Here is a 14783-nt window from a genome sequence, read left to right as displayed (position 1 = left end):
CCTCCTGACTCCAGGGCGGGTGCTCTGTCCACTGCGCCACCTAGCTGTCCCCAGGGTTTTATTGACAAAGGTACTAGAGTGGTTTGCCATTTCCTTCTCCAGCTCATTTTACAGGTGAGGAAACTGAGGCAAACAGGTTAAGTGACTTGCCCAGGGTCTCACAGCTAGTGAGTGTCTGAGACCAGATTTGAACTCAGGAAGATGAGCTTTTTAGACACCAGGCCTGGCACTTCATCCAGTGTACCACCTAGCTGCCCTCTGGCACATAAGAGGTGCCCTGTAAATGTTAACTATGGTTATTTTCTTTTAATGCAAACTGGGCCTTCTCTGCAACTTAAACAATTATCTGGGGCATTGAGAGATTTACCCACATAACCAGGAGGCTTCAGTGGTGAGACTTTAATCCCAGGTTGGCTTAACTATTAGGCTAACTCTTTGCTCATCATGTCACCTCTGATTATTATTAATATATAAGGAAATAATACTAATTAACATTTACATAGCACCTAGGAAACAGATGCTCAAGAAGTTAAGTGATTTTCCTAGGGTCACCAGGTGTCAGAAGTAGGATTTGAACCCAGAACCTCCTGATTCCAAGTCCCAGCACTGTTTCCACTGTACCACATTGCTCCTGTAAGAGTACAGGATGTTTGAGTGAGAAGGGGCCTCAGCAGCCGACTCATTGACCCCATATTGGGTATCCCCTCTCCCAAGCTCAGCCAAGGTGTAAGAAACCAGGCTTGAGTCTCTAAGAAACCTGGCCAACAACTCCAGAGCCCTCGCTGTGTGAAGACACACCTTCTGGCTTGGCTTCAAGGCTACAAAGGCTCATCTTGTTTTCCTTTCCTTTCTCATGTACTGTCTGGCCTCCCCAACAAGGCTGTAAAGTCCTTTCAAGAAACATTCCTGATGGCCTGCTTCACGAGGCAGGACCCTCAGGAAATATCTGCTTATTCACTGACTGACATCTTCAAGCTCTCTCTCTCTCTCTCTCTGTCTCTTTCTCTCTGTCTCTTTCTGTTTCTCTTTCTCTCACTGTCTCCCTCTGTCTCTGTCTCTCTCCCTGCCCTATTGCTGAGGCCCTAGTCACACACAGTCCTTCTCTTGAGAAAAACACATCCCTATCTCCTCTAAACCTGTTCACCTTCTCAATTTTCCCACCTGTCTTCCCTCCACACCTGTGGTGTCTATCCCCTCTTTCCATCATCAAGAGCTCCCCTCCCTCCCTTAGCCACATGCAAACATAAGATCCCCCACATGCATACTAACCCACGTTGGTATGGGCCTTTAAATTTTGCAAAGCCCTTTACACATATGTGATCTCATTCAAAACAAGCCTGTGAGGTAAGTACTCTGGGTTTTATTAGCCTCCTTTTACAGGTGAGGAAGGGGCAATCAAGAGTGCAGAAACAACTTTGAACTTATTAAGCACCTACTATGTGCCAGGCACTGTACAAAGCTCTGGGGATACAAAGAAAGGTGAAAACTCAGTACCTGCCCTCAAGGAGCTTACAGTCTAACATGCAAGCAGCTGTATACACACAAGAGAGAGGACAAATGGGAGATAATTTCAGAGGGAAGGCACTAGATTTACTATACCTGTCCCTAGAACCTTGATATTCCATCTTCCCTCTCCATCCAATGCAGGTCCTCATCACCTTATCACAATACAAAGCAACACAACCAATATTCATTAACTGACTGGTACGACAAAGCTTTGGGCCAGGAGTTGAGAGAGAGACAAACCTGAGATAAGATGTGGTCATGCCCTCAAGGGACATTCAGTAGGTCTGTCTGGGATGGATGGCCACTGAGATAACTATCATACAGTATTCCAATATGAGCCCCCATCGGATCTGTCCTGTTCCAGTGTCGGTCTTCCATCAGTGCCCTACCATGCTCAAAACTTGTGGGCACTCTGTATTGTCTGCCACATAATGACAACACAAATCCCCTCGACCTAAAGTGAATAAATCTCAACTCCTCAGTCTAGCCTTCTGGCCTTCTACTTCCTCCATTCCCTCACTCCCATGTTTCTATCCAGGCTCGTCTCAATTCTCTATAACAACAGATAGTGTGACTGAGCTACAATTTACCCATGGTTGCCATCTCCACACATGGATGGCTTAATTCCCACTTCCATAGCTTTTACCCACCAATGCACATCTATCACTTCCTCCGAAGGACCTTCCCAACCGGCTCTGCTCCAGTCTGAGACTTAGAATCATGAGGTCTTGAATTAGAGACAGAAAACACCTAAGAGATTATTTAGTTCAGTTGTCTCGAACCATTTTAAGTGTCTCATTTCAAGTGTTTATGTTACCACTAAATGCTAGCTGTTCTCCCAAGCCTGGACCGCTCTCCCTTGTCATCTCTGCCTCCTGGCTTCCGTTGTTGTCGAGTTCTTTCAGGAATGTCCAACTCTCCATGACCCCATTCTGGGGTTTTCTGGGCAAAGACAGTGGAGTGGTTTGCCAGTTCTTTCTCAGCTCATTTTACAGATGAGGAAACTGAGGCAAACAGGGTCACACAGCTAGTAAGTGTCTGAGGCCAGATTTGAACGCATGAAGATGAATTTTCCCGACTCCAGGCCCGGCACTCTGTGCACAATGGTGCTCCCTAGCTGCCCTTCTGGTTTCCCTAGTTTCCTTCCAGTCTCAAGTAAAATGCCATCTTCCACAGGAAGCCTTTCCCAGTCCTCCTTAATCTCAGAGCCTTCCCCTGAGATGATTTACCATGTCTATATCTTGCTGGTACATACTTATTTGTATTTTCTCTCCCCCACTAGACTGTGAGCTCCTTAAGAGCAGGGACCTGTCTTTTACCTTCATAGCTCCAGTGCCTGGCACACAGTAGGTGCTTAACAAATGTTAGGTGAGTTCATTACTACTAAATCTTGGGAGGAAGGGGGGCGGTGGGGAGGGATGTGGCCAAACTTTCCATCGATACCGGATCCAGCCCAAGCTCTCCTCCCACTTTACATGTGGGAAACTAAGACACAGAGCACTAATATCACAGAGCAAGGTCAGTAGCAGAGTCAAGGTCAAAGGCTCTTTTGACCTTTGTTCTCAGTATTTAATTTTCTTTTGTTTCACTTTTTAACCACACTAGAGAGATAGAGCATTTACAACTCAGGGCTACAAATACCAGCAAGTAAATGCTGAAGGAATGTTTATGTTTTAGTGGAAGAAAGCAAAAAAGGGAGCCAGAAAGTTGGGGGAAGGGGAGGAGTGTGGAGAAAGGAAAATACTGCCTGGCCTTTTTAGAGTATGGAGACAGCCTGGCTGGGGACCAGCTAAGGCACAGTTGTGCTCACCTATCAGAGCCCTCAAGGGGCAAGGAACTTGCTACCCAATTAAGCACTGATTCAGATTCTGGACAGTTCTAGTGGTAGAAAACCCTCTTCCCAACATCAGTAGGTTGACTCTTACTAAGATTGAAGTCTAACTAAAACTCAGTCTTCAACTTAACATTTGAAGGCTGTCACAATCAGGCCTCAGGTAAAGGCTTACCTTTTTTTTTTTTTTTAGGCAATTGGGGTTAAGTGACTTGCCCAGGGTCACACAGCTAGTAAATGTCAAGTGTTTGATCTGAGGCCGGATTTGAACTCAGGTCCTCCTGACTTCAGGGTCAGTGCTCTATCCACTGCGCCACCTAGCTTCCCTGAGGTGAGGCTTACTGTACAGGACTCTTCATGCGCTCTTCTGCCAAATGGGCCTTCTTGCTGTTCCCCAAACTCAGCATTCCTTCCCCTCTGCCATATTTGATTCAGGTATCCTCTCCTATGAGAAGTCTCCCTCTAATTATTAGATCTCTCTATCCCTCTCTTGCCCCTCAACATATCACAGATTTCTACTTAAAATTATAGAGATGTCATGGAATCATAGATTTGGAGCTAGAAAGATCTCAAAGGCCATCTAGTCCAATCCTCTCATTTTATAGCTTAAGCCCAGGGAGTTACAAATGACTTCCCCAAGGTCACACAACTAAGTCATGTAACTCAGATCCCTCGTACCACAGAATGGATGCTTGTTCCCTTGTACTATGATACGATGTTGTATTCCTCCCCCAGGAGAATGTGAGCTCCTTCAGGGTACGTATTTAACTCCAGTGCCAACTTCTACTGGAGGTTTTTCAAGGTTCCCCCAACTGCTAGTGTCTTCCTCCTTGAGATGACCTTCTGTCATGATGTGCACTCATTAGAAAAGGTACAAAGAAGAATTGAAGAAACTCAAACTCGAAAAAAACTCAAGATGGGCAAATTTAGAGAATCCACCCCAAATGTTCACACGGACCGTTTGTGCCCAACCTGAACACCCGGTGCTCGCATTGGTCTGATCAGCCACAGCTGACTTGACTCTAGCATAGTGATGTCATTCTGGTCCTTTTCGAGAACAAAGGACAGCCACCATATCTTGTTAGGTACTTAGTTATTTACATGTTGTCTTTCCCATTAGATTGTAAGCTCCTTGAGGGGCAGGGATTGTTTTTGCCTTTCTTTGTATCTCAAGTGCTTAGCACAGCAGCCTGGCACAAAGTAAACACTTAATAAATGTTTGTTGACTAAAAGACTTTTTTGTTTGTTTGTTTGTTTTATTGCTACCTTTTTATATCCCCACCAACTAGCCCAGAGCCTAACATATAGTAGGAGGTTAAATGCTCATGGGATGGGCCTGGGTGAAAAGACAAAATCAGATCATCAAAAACAGAACTGATTACATGGTGATGATATATATATATATGTATATATATATGTATGTATGTATGTATGTATGTATGTACTGAATGTAATATATGTATTTTATATATTAAATTATATATAAATATATATAATATATAAAAGAAAAGACATCAAGAACAAGCCTGAGAGAGTGAACAGGTCCGGAAAGGGATGCAGAGTAAAAATGCTTTTGGGGTCCTTGGTTATTTTTAAAGTTCCTTTAGATCTACTTTGTTAAATGCTAAGGTTTGAAGTAAGATTTTTTTTTCCACTCCCTGTTCTAGGTTGAATTGTTTTTGTTGCTGATTAAGTCTACAATTTTAAAAATTAATCATCCAAACCCATGGGGCTTTTTTGTCTGCTTGAACCATGAGCCAGGTTAGGATTTTGCTTGGTCAGCCCTATAATCCAGTTATGGTAGCAGCTGCTTTCTCACTGGGAAGAAAAGCAGATGCTCTAAGCTTTCCTTCCACCCTCTCCACCCCTTCCCCTTCATCTCCCCCTACTCCCAACATTTACTCTACTGTAGCAACATGATAGAGTAGAAAGTAGAGAAGGCCTAGGTTTTGTGTTTGTTAATTAATTATGGTTAATAATTATTAGTATTTCCTGTTCTGCTAATTACTGGCTGCAGGATCCCAGACAAGTTACTGACCTTCTGAATCTTAGTTTCCCAATCTGTAGAATGGGGATAATAATCCCTGCCCCACCTCTTTATCAGAGCTGTGGCAAGGAGTAAACATTCACCCCTCTTAGACCACGTTACACATATAATCTAACCCTTGAGCCCCACTCCCTATGGCACGCTCTCAGTAGGCATATGGGAAAACATATGAATCCAATTTTAAAGTGTTTAATTTAAAGTGAAGCAGCAAAGATAAAACAAAAAAGGGAAAAAAAAACATTATTAGTGCTCAGATACAAAGGGTTACAAATCTCCTATATCTCCAGGGGAGTTATAATCTGTTTCCCTTTCTATCCTTCTAAGTCCCCAATTAAGACTTCACTCACTCGATAAACACGCAAAAAATTGTTAAACATTTATTCCATGCATTGTGCTGAGCTAGGCACTGGAGGAGACACCACAAAAGAGTTGTGAGAGTTTTATGCTAATGTAAAGGACTGTTCTTTCTACATAACTCAACTTTTCCAAGGATCCTTTGTTTCCTCCTACTAATACAGACCAACACATAGTCTACGACTTGGTATATGGTATTCAAGAGTTGCTGTGTGTCTGCAACATTTATTACCCTGAAACCAACTGGGTAATGAGGCTCGTTCCATTTAAGGAGCTGGCCAGGGCAAGGTGGCACAATGCCTGTAGTTCCTTGCTCCTGGGAGAGGTTGAAACCAATGGATTGGTTGAGTTCTGGAGTTCTGAGGTGCACTAATTAGGACTAAAGCCAATAGGGAGTCTTCACTGTCTGGCACTCATATGGTGAGTGCCCAGGAGCAGGCGAACCACTGTGCTGCCTAAAAAGGAGCAAACCCACCCAGTTTGGAAAGGGAGTAGGTGAAAGGTTCATGAGTGGCCACTGTACTTCCAGTATGGGCCAGAAAGAGAGACCCTATCTCAAAAAACCCAAAACCAAACGAAACCAAAAAATGTTACTAGGCTGGTGCTTGAACAACAGACCCTATACCCAAAGCCTTTCCAGCTTGATGGGTCTATCAGAGTTTATACTTCAACAGCTCAGCCTTTGAGAAGCTGGAGTCACCTCCATGAGATATCAGAGAAGGAGATCAGAATGTTAGAAGACTGTTCTTAAATATGTTGCTTTTTTTAATCTGCAAATACCTTTTTACAATTTGAACTTTTCTCCAGATCAGTTCCTCTCCTCCCCAACTCTACCCCATAAGTCTGAATGAGCAGAAATTTAAAATTTATTGCATTCTTCACAACTGATAATACATATAATGTTCTTCAAAGACCTCTGAGCACTGGATAAATGTCATTTATCATTAATATTATTATAATTTTTGCTTTGTTCAGAAAACTCTTCACTAGCCATGCTCAGAGAATGGATTCCGATCAACTGTGAAGGGTAATCTATTAACCCATTGTGTGCCACAATCTAAAAAGTTTCTTTGAGACTGTTAGAACTGGAAGGAGTCCTTAATGCTGTCTGGTTTAACTCTCTGTCTTCCCTAGCAATTGACTGCAGTAATTGACTAAATCCTCATTTCCTTTCACTGACCATTGAATGCTTAGTAACTAAAAGACAGTTGAATTCTGATGAAATAGAATAATCTTAGTCTCAGAGAACTGCTAATCAAATATAACTTCCTTCTTTCAGCAGAGACGTCGGGAAGTATGGAGGTAGAAAGGAGTTTACATTGTCCAAAGCTCAGTCAGTTGGCTTGGCTTGAATGTTTTTCTAACAAGGAAGGGTTCCATGGTGAGGGTAAGGGAGGTTAGGGGGAAACACCTGAGGGAGAAAAAAAGGCAACAATAAAAATTTAAAAAGTAACCAAACACCACACCTACATGTAGAAAAGACCTCAGACTGGGATTTAGGAGATGTAGTTCTGGATCTGAAGCTCCTTCTGGTAAATGTTTAACAATCAGCTGGGGCAGGGGGGCAAAATATACCCAAGACACACTTTCAAATTTAATATGTATTAGTAACATTTTCTCCATCACTTTCTTAAGTCTAGAAATCATAAAACAATAAGTCAAGCCCTGATTTATGAGTTGCCAATTTCTGAGGTGTAGATGCTCACACTGAAATTTTAACAATGGGCTTTAGGCTCAGCTGGCTCCAGATCATCCCAGTTTCTGTGCTTTGTGATTTCCCATGGGATTACAGCCCCATCTTTTCCTCAAGATAGGAGGATCAAAAAGATGACAGAGTTTAGAATCATAGCAATTTAAAACTGGAAATGAGTATATAAACTATCTACTCATCATCACAGAACCTCAGCATTTGAAGGGACCTTGGAGGCCAATGAGTCTAACATATCTGAAAAAAAAAAGTCTTCTCTGACAACAAATAGTCAGTCATCTAACCTGTGCTTGAAACTACCCTGACCACCGCTCAAGAATTCACCACTTCCTAAGGCAGCCCTTTCCACTCCTGAACAACTCTGGTTACTGGGAAGTTTTCTCTTATGTGAATGTGAAAGCTGCCTGTCTACAATCTCTACCCGATGCTAATAGCTCTGCCCTCTGAAGGTAGGCAGAAAAAGGTCAATGCTCTTTCCTGAAGAAAACCCTTCAAAGATGTTATCCTGTTCCTCTAAGTCTTTTCTTCTCCAGGCTAAACACGTTCCTTCATTTCACAAGTGAGGAAGCTGAAGACCAAAGATTTGCCCAAGGCTATGAAGCATTGGTGGTAGAGCTGGCACTAGAACCCCAGCCTCTTGATCCCTATACCAGTCTTCTCCCCACCACACCAGGATGCCTTGGGGAAAGTGAAAAGTTCCATGCAGAACCAATGCAGGGTATTATTTTATTTTCATCACCAGAAGAACCTGGTGTGAAATCATTATAACAATACAAGCCCCTCTGGTCAAATACATCATAATAACCAGCCATGGGGACACTCCATGGACAGCATCCAGAGGCGCTACCTTTGGAATTGATGCCGAGGCATTTCGGAGACCCTGTCTCTGTTCCCCAAGCTTGCCAACATCACTACTGTTAATAATACAATAATTCAACCTGGCCATCGTTTCAGACCATCAAATCTAGCGACAGCAAGCTATGTGACCCAGCAGGAAAGCCACATAAACACACAAATACATATCCCCAAAAGGAATTTACCAAGTGGAAATGAAGAGAGCTAGCTTCCCCGGGTCTGCCTCTTTCAATTTGGCTGGAGCCTTCAAGACACAATTAAATAGGCACAGGTTAAGAGCCTACTATGTGCAAGGCACTGGAGACAAAGACAGAAACACAAACAGTTCTTGTTTTCAAGGAGCCTCCATGTTACTGTAAATTAAGTAATTCAAAACTAAGTAACTTTAAGAGGAAGAGAGGGCTGAGGACTGGATGGAATAAGAAGAGATTATGTAGGAGATGGCACCTGAACTATGAAGAAGCAGAGACAGAGATGAGGCAGGAGAATGAGCAGAGAATCCTTTAAATCGGAAGCTGCAAGGGATCTCACAGGCCACCTTGTCCAAACTCCTTATCTGATAGAGGAGGAAATTGAGACCCATGAAAGTCAAGTGACATGTCCAAGGTCACACTCACCTCTGACCTTAAACGCATTGTTCTTTCTTCTGTACCAGTCCAGGCCTGGGGATCACCTATGCAAAGAATCAAAGAGGATTCAGGCAGAGTGCTGTGTAAGGGAACAGCTGGCAGGCAAGTCTCACCGGATTAGAGACAGGGTGAAGAAGAGAGAAATGAATGAGGCTGGGAAAGTAGGTGGAAACCAGATTGTTAATTATAAAATGAGAGAGGAAGGGCAGGTGGGAGATTTAAATGACAGGCTGAGGAATCTCTTTTTTATCCTGAAGGCATCTGGGAGCTGTGGAAGGTTTGGGAGGAGGAGAGCGACACGGTCAAACCTATGTCAAAAGGACCATTTTGATCCAATTCAACAGGCATTTATTAAGTGTCTACTATGTGCAAGGCCCTGAGTTGGCCATCCATCTCTGATTTAGGATGAAGTCAGTCCATGGGGTCTCTGGATGCAGCAAATCAGAGAAATTGTCCCTAATGATTTCTACTAGCAGATGATCAAGTAAAATTTTGCAGCTGTCACTAACTAGCTACACAACTGACTACCAGCATCCAGCTGTGTGTGCCCTTGCTTTTGGCCCTGTGCCTCAGTTTACCCAAATGTAAAACAAGGGGTTTGGGCTTGATTAGATCTAAGGTTCCATCCAGCTCTGGCATGGTATGATGACATAATCCATATCTGCCTTGTATTGTTCCCATTTTCATGGGCCAGAGTGGAATAGTGTACAGAAAGCTGATTTCAGAAACAGTAAGACCTGGGTTCGAGTACCATCTCTTATACACATTGGTTTTGTGACCCTGAGCAAATCACTCTCAGTACTCTAGGCTACTCTCTAAGGTTATATGTTCAATTCAATTCAATAAACATCTATTAGGCACCTACTATGTACTATGCACAGTGCTAAGCGCTGTGAAAAAGACAGATAATCCTTGCCTTCAAGGAGCTTACAATCTAAAGGGGGAAGACAACACACAAAAGGAATATATATGATGTGGAGAAGGCACAGATCTGCACTAGTAGAAGATGCTTCCTCACTTGGGAGTTCCAGGGAACCTGTGACCTCGAGGCCACATGTAGCCTGAATCAGCGATTTGTTCTATGAAGTTTGGGTTCAGTCAAAGGGCTGAACTTGAGGACCTGGAGGGCTACATGTGGCCTCAAGGCCACAGGTGAAATCACAGGTCTAGTACTTATTCTTCTTGGGTGTGAACCTATTGCTACAATGCTAATAGAAGCAGCTAAAAAGTCATTATAGCACATTAGAGAATCAGTCAGTCAACAGGCATTTATGGAGAATCTTCTATGTGCCAAGGCACTATGCTAAACTATGGATACAAAGAAAGGCAAAAAGTGTCTTTACTTTGAAGGAGCTCAGTCTAATAATGGGCTTTAGGCTTTGCAAAGTGCTTGACACGTATGTTTGTGGGATCTCATTTGAGCCTCACAATCACCCACAGCTGTCCTTATCCCCATCTTACAAATGAGGGAGACTGAGCCTCAGACTGAGGAGGTTTAGGAACATGCTTGTTCATAGCCACACAGCTGGTAAGTGTCAGAAGGGGAGGGGAGTGAGGAAGTCTTCCTGACTCCAAATCCGGCATCCATCCAGCTATCCAAGAACTCACAGCCTAGCTAGGGAGCCCAAACTAGGAAATCATATGAACTGCTATGAAAGAAAGCCAGGCAGGACAGAATCAGGGACTAGAGAGAGTGGGTGGTTCAGCCTCTTAGGCATTCAGAGAAGGGAGAAGGCGAGAATTGCAAAGTTGGAAGGGACCTCAGATCACCTAGTCCATCCTCCCACTCCTCAAGTCCATTCTCCCACTCCTTTATGTTGTTGGTGACAGCGAGTTATGTAGCTTCTGATGGAAAACTTGTAGTAGCCTGGAGCAACAGACAGTTCTTTTTTTCCTTTTCCAGGAAACCATTCCAGTACTGGACAGCTCCAATCATTGGCCAGGCCTTCCCATACAAAGTGAGCTGGAGTGTACTTCCCTCTAAATTCTCCCCCTGGTACTGTGCCCTCAAGGCTGCCAGAACAACATCTAATCCCCACTTCTATGAGAGGGCCTTCAAATATTTGAAGGCAGGTGTGTTCTTCCTTTGTTTGCTTTTCTCCAGGATGAATAACCTCAGTTCCCTCAACTGTTTGTACAAATCATGGTCAACCACAGAAGGCTTCCTTGAAGAGGTGGGACCTAGGTGAAGCACTGAAGGACAGTTAAGATTGGCTTCTCCTTGACAGAAATGATAGTTCTACAAATCACAGGAAGGGGAAAAGGGTAGGAGTTGGAGAGGGAAACTTCACCAAGCTTTCTCCAACCAATTAAAGCTTTCAGGACTCAGAAGGGCTAAGGTTCTAGTGAGGATGGGGAAGGGGGAAAGGGCATTTCTAGAGACTCAGGATGAAAAAGGGTTAATTGATAAAGAAATGAACATTAGACCATATGGATAAATTTAAGAATATTTTAGAAAAGTCCTGTAATAAGCAATGAGAGAGCCCTGTAATAGACCAGATATTTTTTATAGAATCATGAAACTTTACTGTTGCAAGGAACAGCAAAGCCCGTCTAGAACAGTCTCCCTCCCTACAACAAACATACCCATTTTAAACTAAAGGAAACCAAGGCCTAGGAGCTTAAATGGTTTGCTGGATGTTCTGAATACAGATCTGTTCAGTCCAAGTCAGGAAAGAGCCCTTTCCACTACCTGGGTAAACTGGGTGATTCTTACAACCGCCTAATGTGAGCTGCCTGTTGGCTACCCAGAAATCACCCTCCCTCCACTCCTCCTCTCTGTAACTCAGCACAGACTCCCACAGCTGCTGACTGCATCCTCCTGCGTCAGAGTCTTAAATAGGGTGGGAAGAAACTGAGGCAGGCAAAAGTGACCCAGGCAGCTTTCCTCCCACCACTGCCACCACCACTTTCTAGAAGATGAATTAGTCAGCTTTCCACCCACTGTAACATGACTGATACCGTCAGCTCCTCAAACCCAAGCTTGCTGCTCAGAGAGTACAAATGGACCAGGGCAGCCCTGCCATCCATTCTGAGCTCCCCCAGGGTCCACCTCTCACAGGTCTCTCTGCCTCTATGACATCTAGAGCCTTAATACACCTGGTTGGTTCCTGAAGGCTACTAGGTTATTGGAGTTCTAACTGTGGTCTTAAATGTGGCTTTTATTGAGATTTACTCCCTTCCTCCTGGGTTACTCTTTCTGGGGGTTGGAACACATAGGAATAAGTAAGCCTTTGTCACTGCCACCTCAAACCTGACTCACACCTGTGAGTGATGCTGGGCCCCCTAAAGTGTTACTTTTTGGGCCAGACAATACAATGAGGGTCTAGCTGTCCCAGTCTGCTGCCCACCTGTCCTCGGACACTCTGTGTTTTTGAAAGCTCCCCTACCTCTAAAATCGACTATCTCCCTCTTCCTAGTCTGAAGTGCTAAGTAGCCGCTTGCCCCAGACCAGACCTTTTCCCAATCTGAGCCAGGAGAAGCAAGGACCTGTTCGAGGAAATGCCTACACTTTGGGGGCTGGGAGTGGAACTACTCCCATCGCTATCCCTGGCCCTCTGGCCTTCTTTAAGCTTGGTAACAACTCCACGGCCCCAGCGTCCGTTCTCTCACTGCCCACCAGGGCCCAAAGGCAGGAGTTGGATCTAGAATGTCAACCCAACCAAAGCCTAACTCAGCTCCCAAGGTCCAGGCCCCTTCCTCCCTCCCCGGCTGCCCCATTGTCCACCTAGCCCTGCAGGCAGGGTGAGGAGGGGGCGGGGTTCCCACTCCTCATCTTCCCTCCCCATCCCCAGGAAGTCGATTCTGCCTTCCAGTCGTTCAGCCAGGGTGGCCCTGTAAGACAGGCATCGGCACAAAGGAGGTCTAGGGGGTTTGTGACACTCGGGAGACGTACAGACACAGGGAGCCCCGCACAGAGGCGCGCGTGTACACACACACACACACACACACACACACGGAGATAACACCGGGCTAGAGGCTGGGCGGGGATCGCGAGCTCGCTCGCCAGCTGGCCCAGCGCTGGCCCGCGTCACGGTCCGAGAGTCCCAGGGTCCCAGTTAGTCCCCACCCCCACCCTCCACCCGCCCCACTCCGGTCCCGGGAGGGATCCCTTCTCACCAGCTGCAGGCAGCAGAAGCCGACCAGCGTGCACCTCCCGTTACACTTGCTCATGGCTCCAGTGGGACCGGCCGCCGCGGCGCTGCCCCCTTGGCTGTTACTGCTGCCGCCGCCCCGACTCCGGCTCCGACTCGGGCTCCGAGTGCGCTGCGCTCTGGCTCGGCTCCGCACCCCGAGCTGGCTGGAAGGCGAGAAACAGGGAGCCAGAGAGAGTCCTCCTCCAATTCCTTCTTCTCTTCCTCCTTCTCCTCCTCCGCGTCCTCCCCGCGCCCGCGCCCCGAGCTTCCAGCAGGGCGGCCGGGGCTCCCCTAAGGCTGGGGCCGCGGCATCCCCCGGGCGCGGCGCGGGCTCGGGCGGCTCCGCTCAGTCTCCATGCCCTGCGTTGGGGGCGCTGGGCACCGGGGCGTACAGCCCGAGCCGGGGCTCTTTTGTTTGACCCGCTGTCCGCCAGCAGAGCCTCATGCCCCCAGAGGCGGGCGGGAGGGCGGCAGCGGGAGCGGAGAGCTGGGAGCCTAGCGGACCAGAGCCGAGAGGAGCGGAGCCGAACGGAGCGGAGCAGAGCCCAGCCCAGCTGGGGCAGGATCCCGAGCAGTCTGCAACCGCCCTGGCCCTACCACGTGGCTTCGCGGCCCGGAGAGGGGCGGGGCCCGGGGACGGACTAGTGATAGTGGGGAGGGGGAGAAACAGAAGGAGGGCGTGAGAGGAGAGAGAGGAAGAAGAGAGAATAGACTTGGGGAGGCTGGCTGCAGGCTAGGATAGTAACAGAGCCTGGGAGACCCGAGCAAAAGGGGCAAGAGGAGGGAGAAGGGAAGAGGACCAATAAAACGGCAGGGGATAGGCCTCAGTTTCCTCATCCGTAAAAATGAGCGGGTCGGACCAGATGATCTCTCGGTTTCTTTCCAGAGCTAAATCCCAGGAACCTATTTAATTAGGTACAGGAAAAACGGGGAGGGAGGGAAGGAGAGGGGGAAGAGAAAGGCAGACAAAGAAGAAAACTTGCCGAATGGGGAAGACTGGGAAGAACAAGGGAGAGAGGGAGGGGCTGAACTTTATCTCCATGGGTTAACTGGGCCTGGGAGCAAGGTCGAGGAAGACTCCAGCTTATGGCATCTCCGCTAAGCTCTCCCTCCTTCCGAACACACACTGGCACCCCATCTCCCTCGAGGTGGTCAGGGTGAGCCCAGGGCAGAAGCTGTATTCTACGAAGCCTAGACAGGGCGAAAAGATAAGGGTTGGAGGTGAAAACCTCACCAAACCTGGGCCACCACTCGAAGCTGCCAGGACCCAGAAAGGAGGGAGTGGGCGGTAGCGAACGAAGGACCCCTCACCTTTGGGCAAGAACTAAAGGGTCTCCCTGGAGTCAGCACCTCAACGTCCTTTATCCCTATAGCACCTGTCACGAAAAGGCCTGGGATGCTTTCCCCCAAAACTCCCTCCTCCATTGTCGGATTGCAGTTCCCTAAAATCCAACCACTTTCTGCCCTGAGCGCCGAGGGCAGAACACAAGCTCCAGAAGCGGGGCACGGTTTTGGTTTTGTTTTTGTCTTTGCACACCCAGCACCCAACGACACAATGACCCGCCAGCACTAGGTGCTTCAGCCGAGCTTGGTGAATTGAAATTCATCTTTGCTTTCTCCAGGTTATGCTTTGAAACTGCCACCCCTTGGGGGCAGCAAGAATACAGCACAAACCAGCTGAAAGGCAAGCCACCCTCCAAGGCACTCTTCTGGGCAC

At 46.7% G+C, this 14783-nt stretch overlaps 1 protein-coding gene across 2 annotated transcripts in view; it reads right to left on the bottom strand.

Annotated features, from left to right (window-relative positions):
- Window positions 1-13641, bottom strand: part of NKAIN1 (sodium/potassium transporting ATPase interacting 1) — a 120916-nt gene extending 107275 nt beyond the window's left edge. Inside the window, exon 1 of one of the 2 annotated variants that reach the window (XM_020983377.2) lies at window positions 13050-13641. In XM_020983377.2, coding sequence (XP_020839036.1) covers window positions 13050-13103 — 54 coding nt within the window. In that variant the 5' untranslated portion in view covers window positions 13104-13641. The remainder of the gene's footprint in view (window positions 1-13049) is intronic. The other variant, XM_020983375.2, reaches the window with a different exon arrangement.
- Between the last annotated feature and the right edge of the window lie 1142 nt (window positions 13642-14783).

The sequence above is a fragment of the Phascolarctos cinereus genome, unplaced genomic scaffold (genome assembly GCF_003287225.1).
Source record: "Phascolarctos cinereus isolate Bilbo 61053 unplaced genomic scaffold, phaCin_HiC Scaffold_726;HRSCAF=1367, whole genome shotgun sequence".
Lineage (NCBI taxonomy): Eukaryota > Metazoa > Chordata > Mammalia > Diprotodontia > Phascolarctidae > Phascolarctos > Phascolarctos cinereus.
The sequence above is the reverse complement of the archived record's forward strand: the minus strand, read 5'-3'. Positions and strand labels throughout refer to the sequence as shown.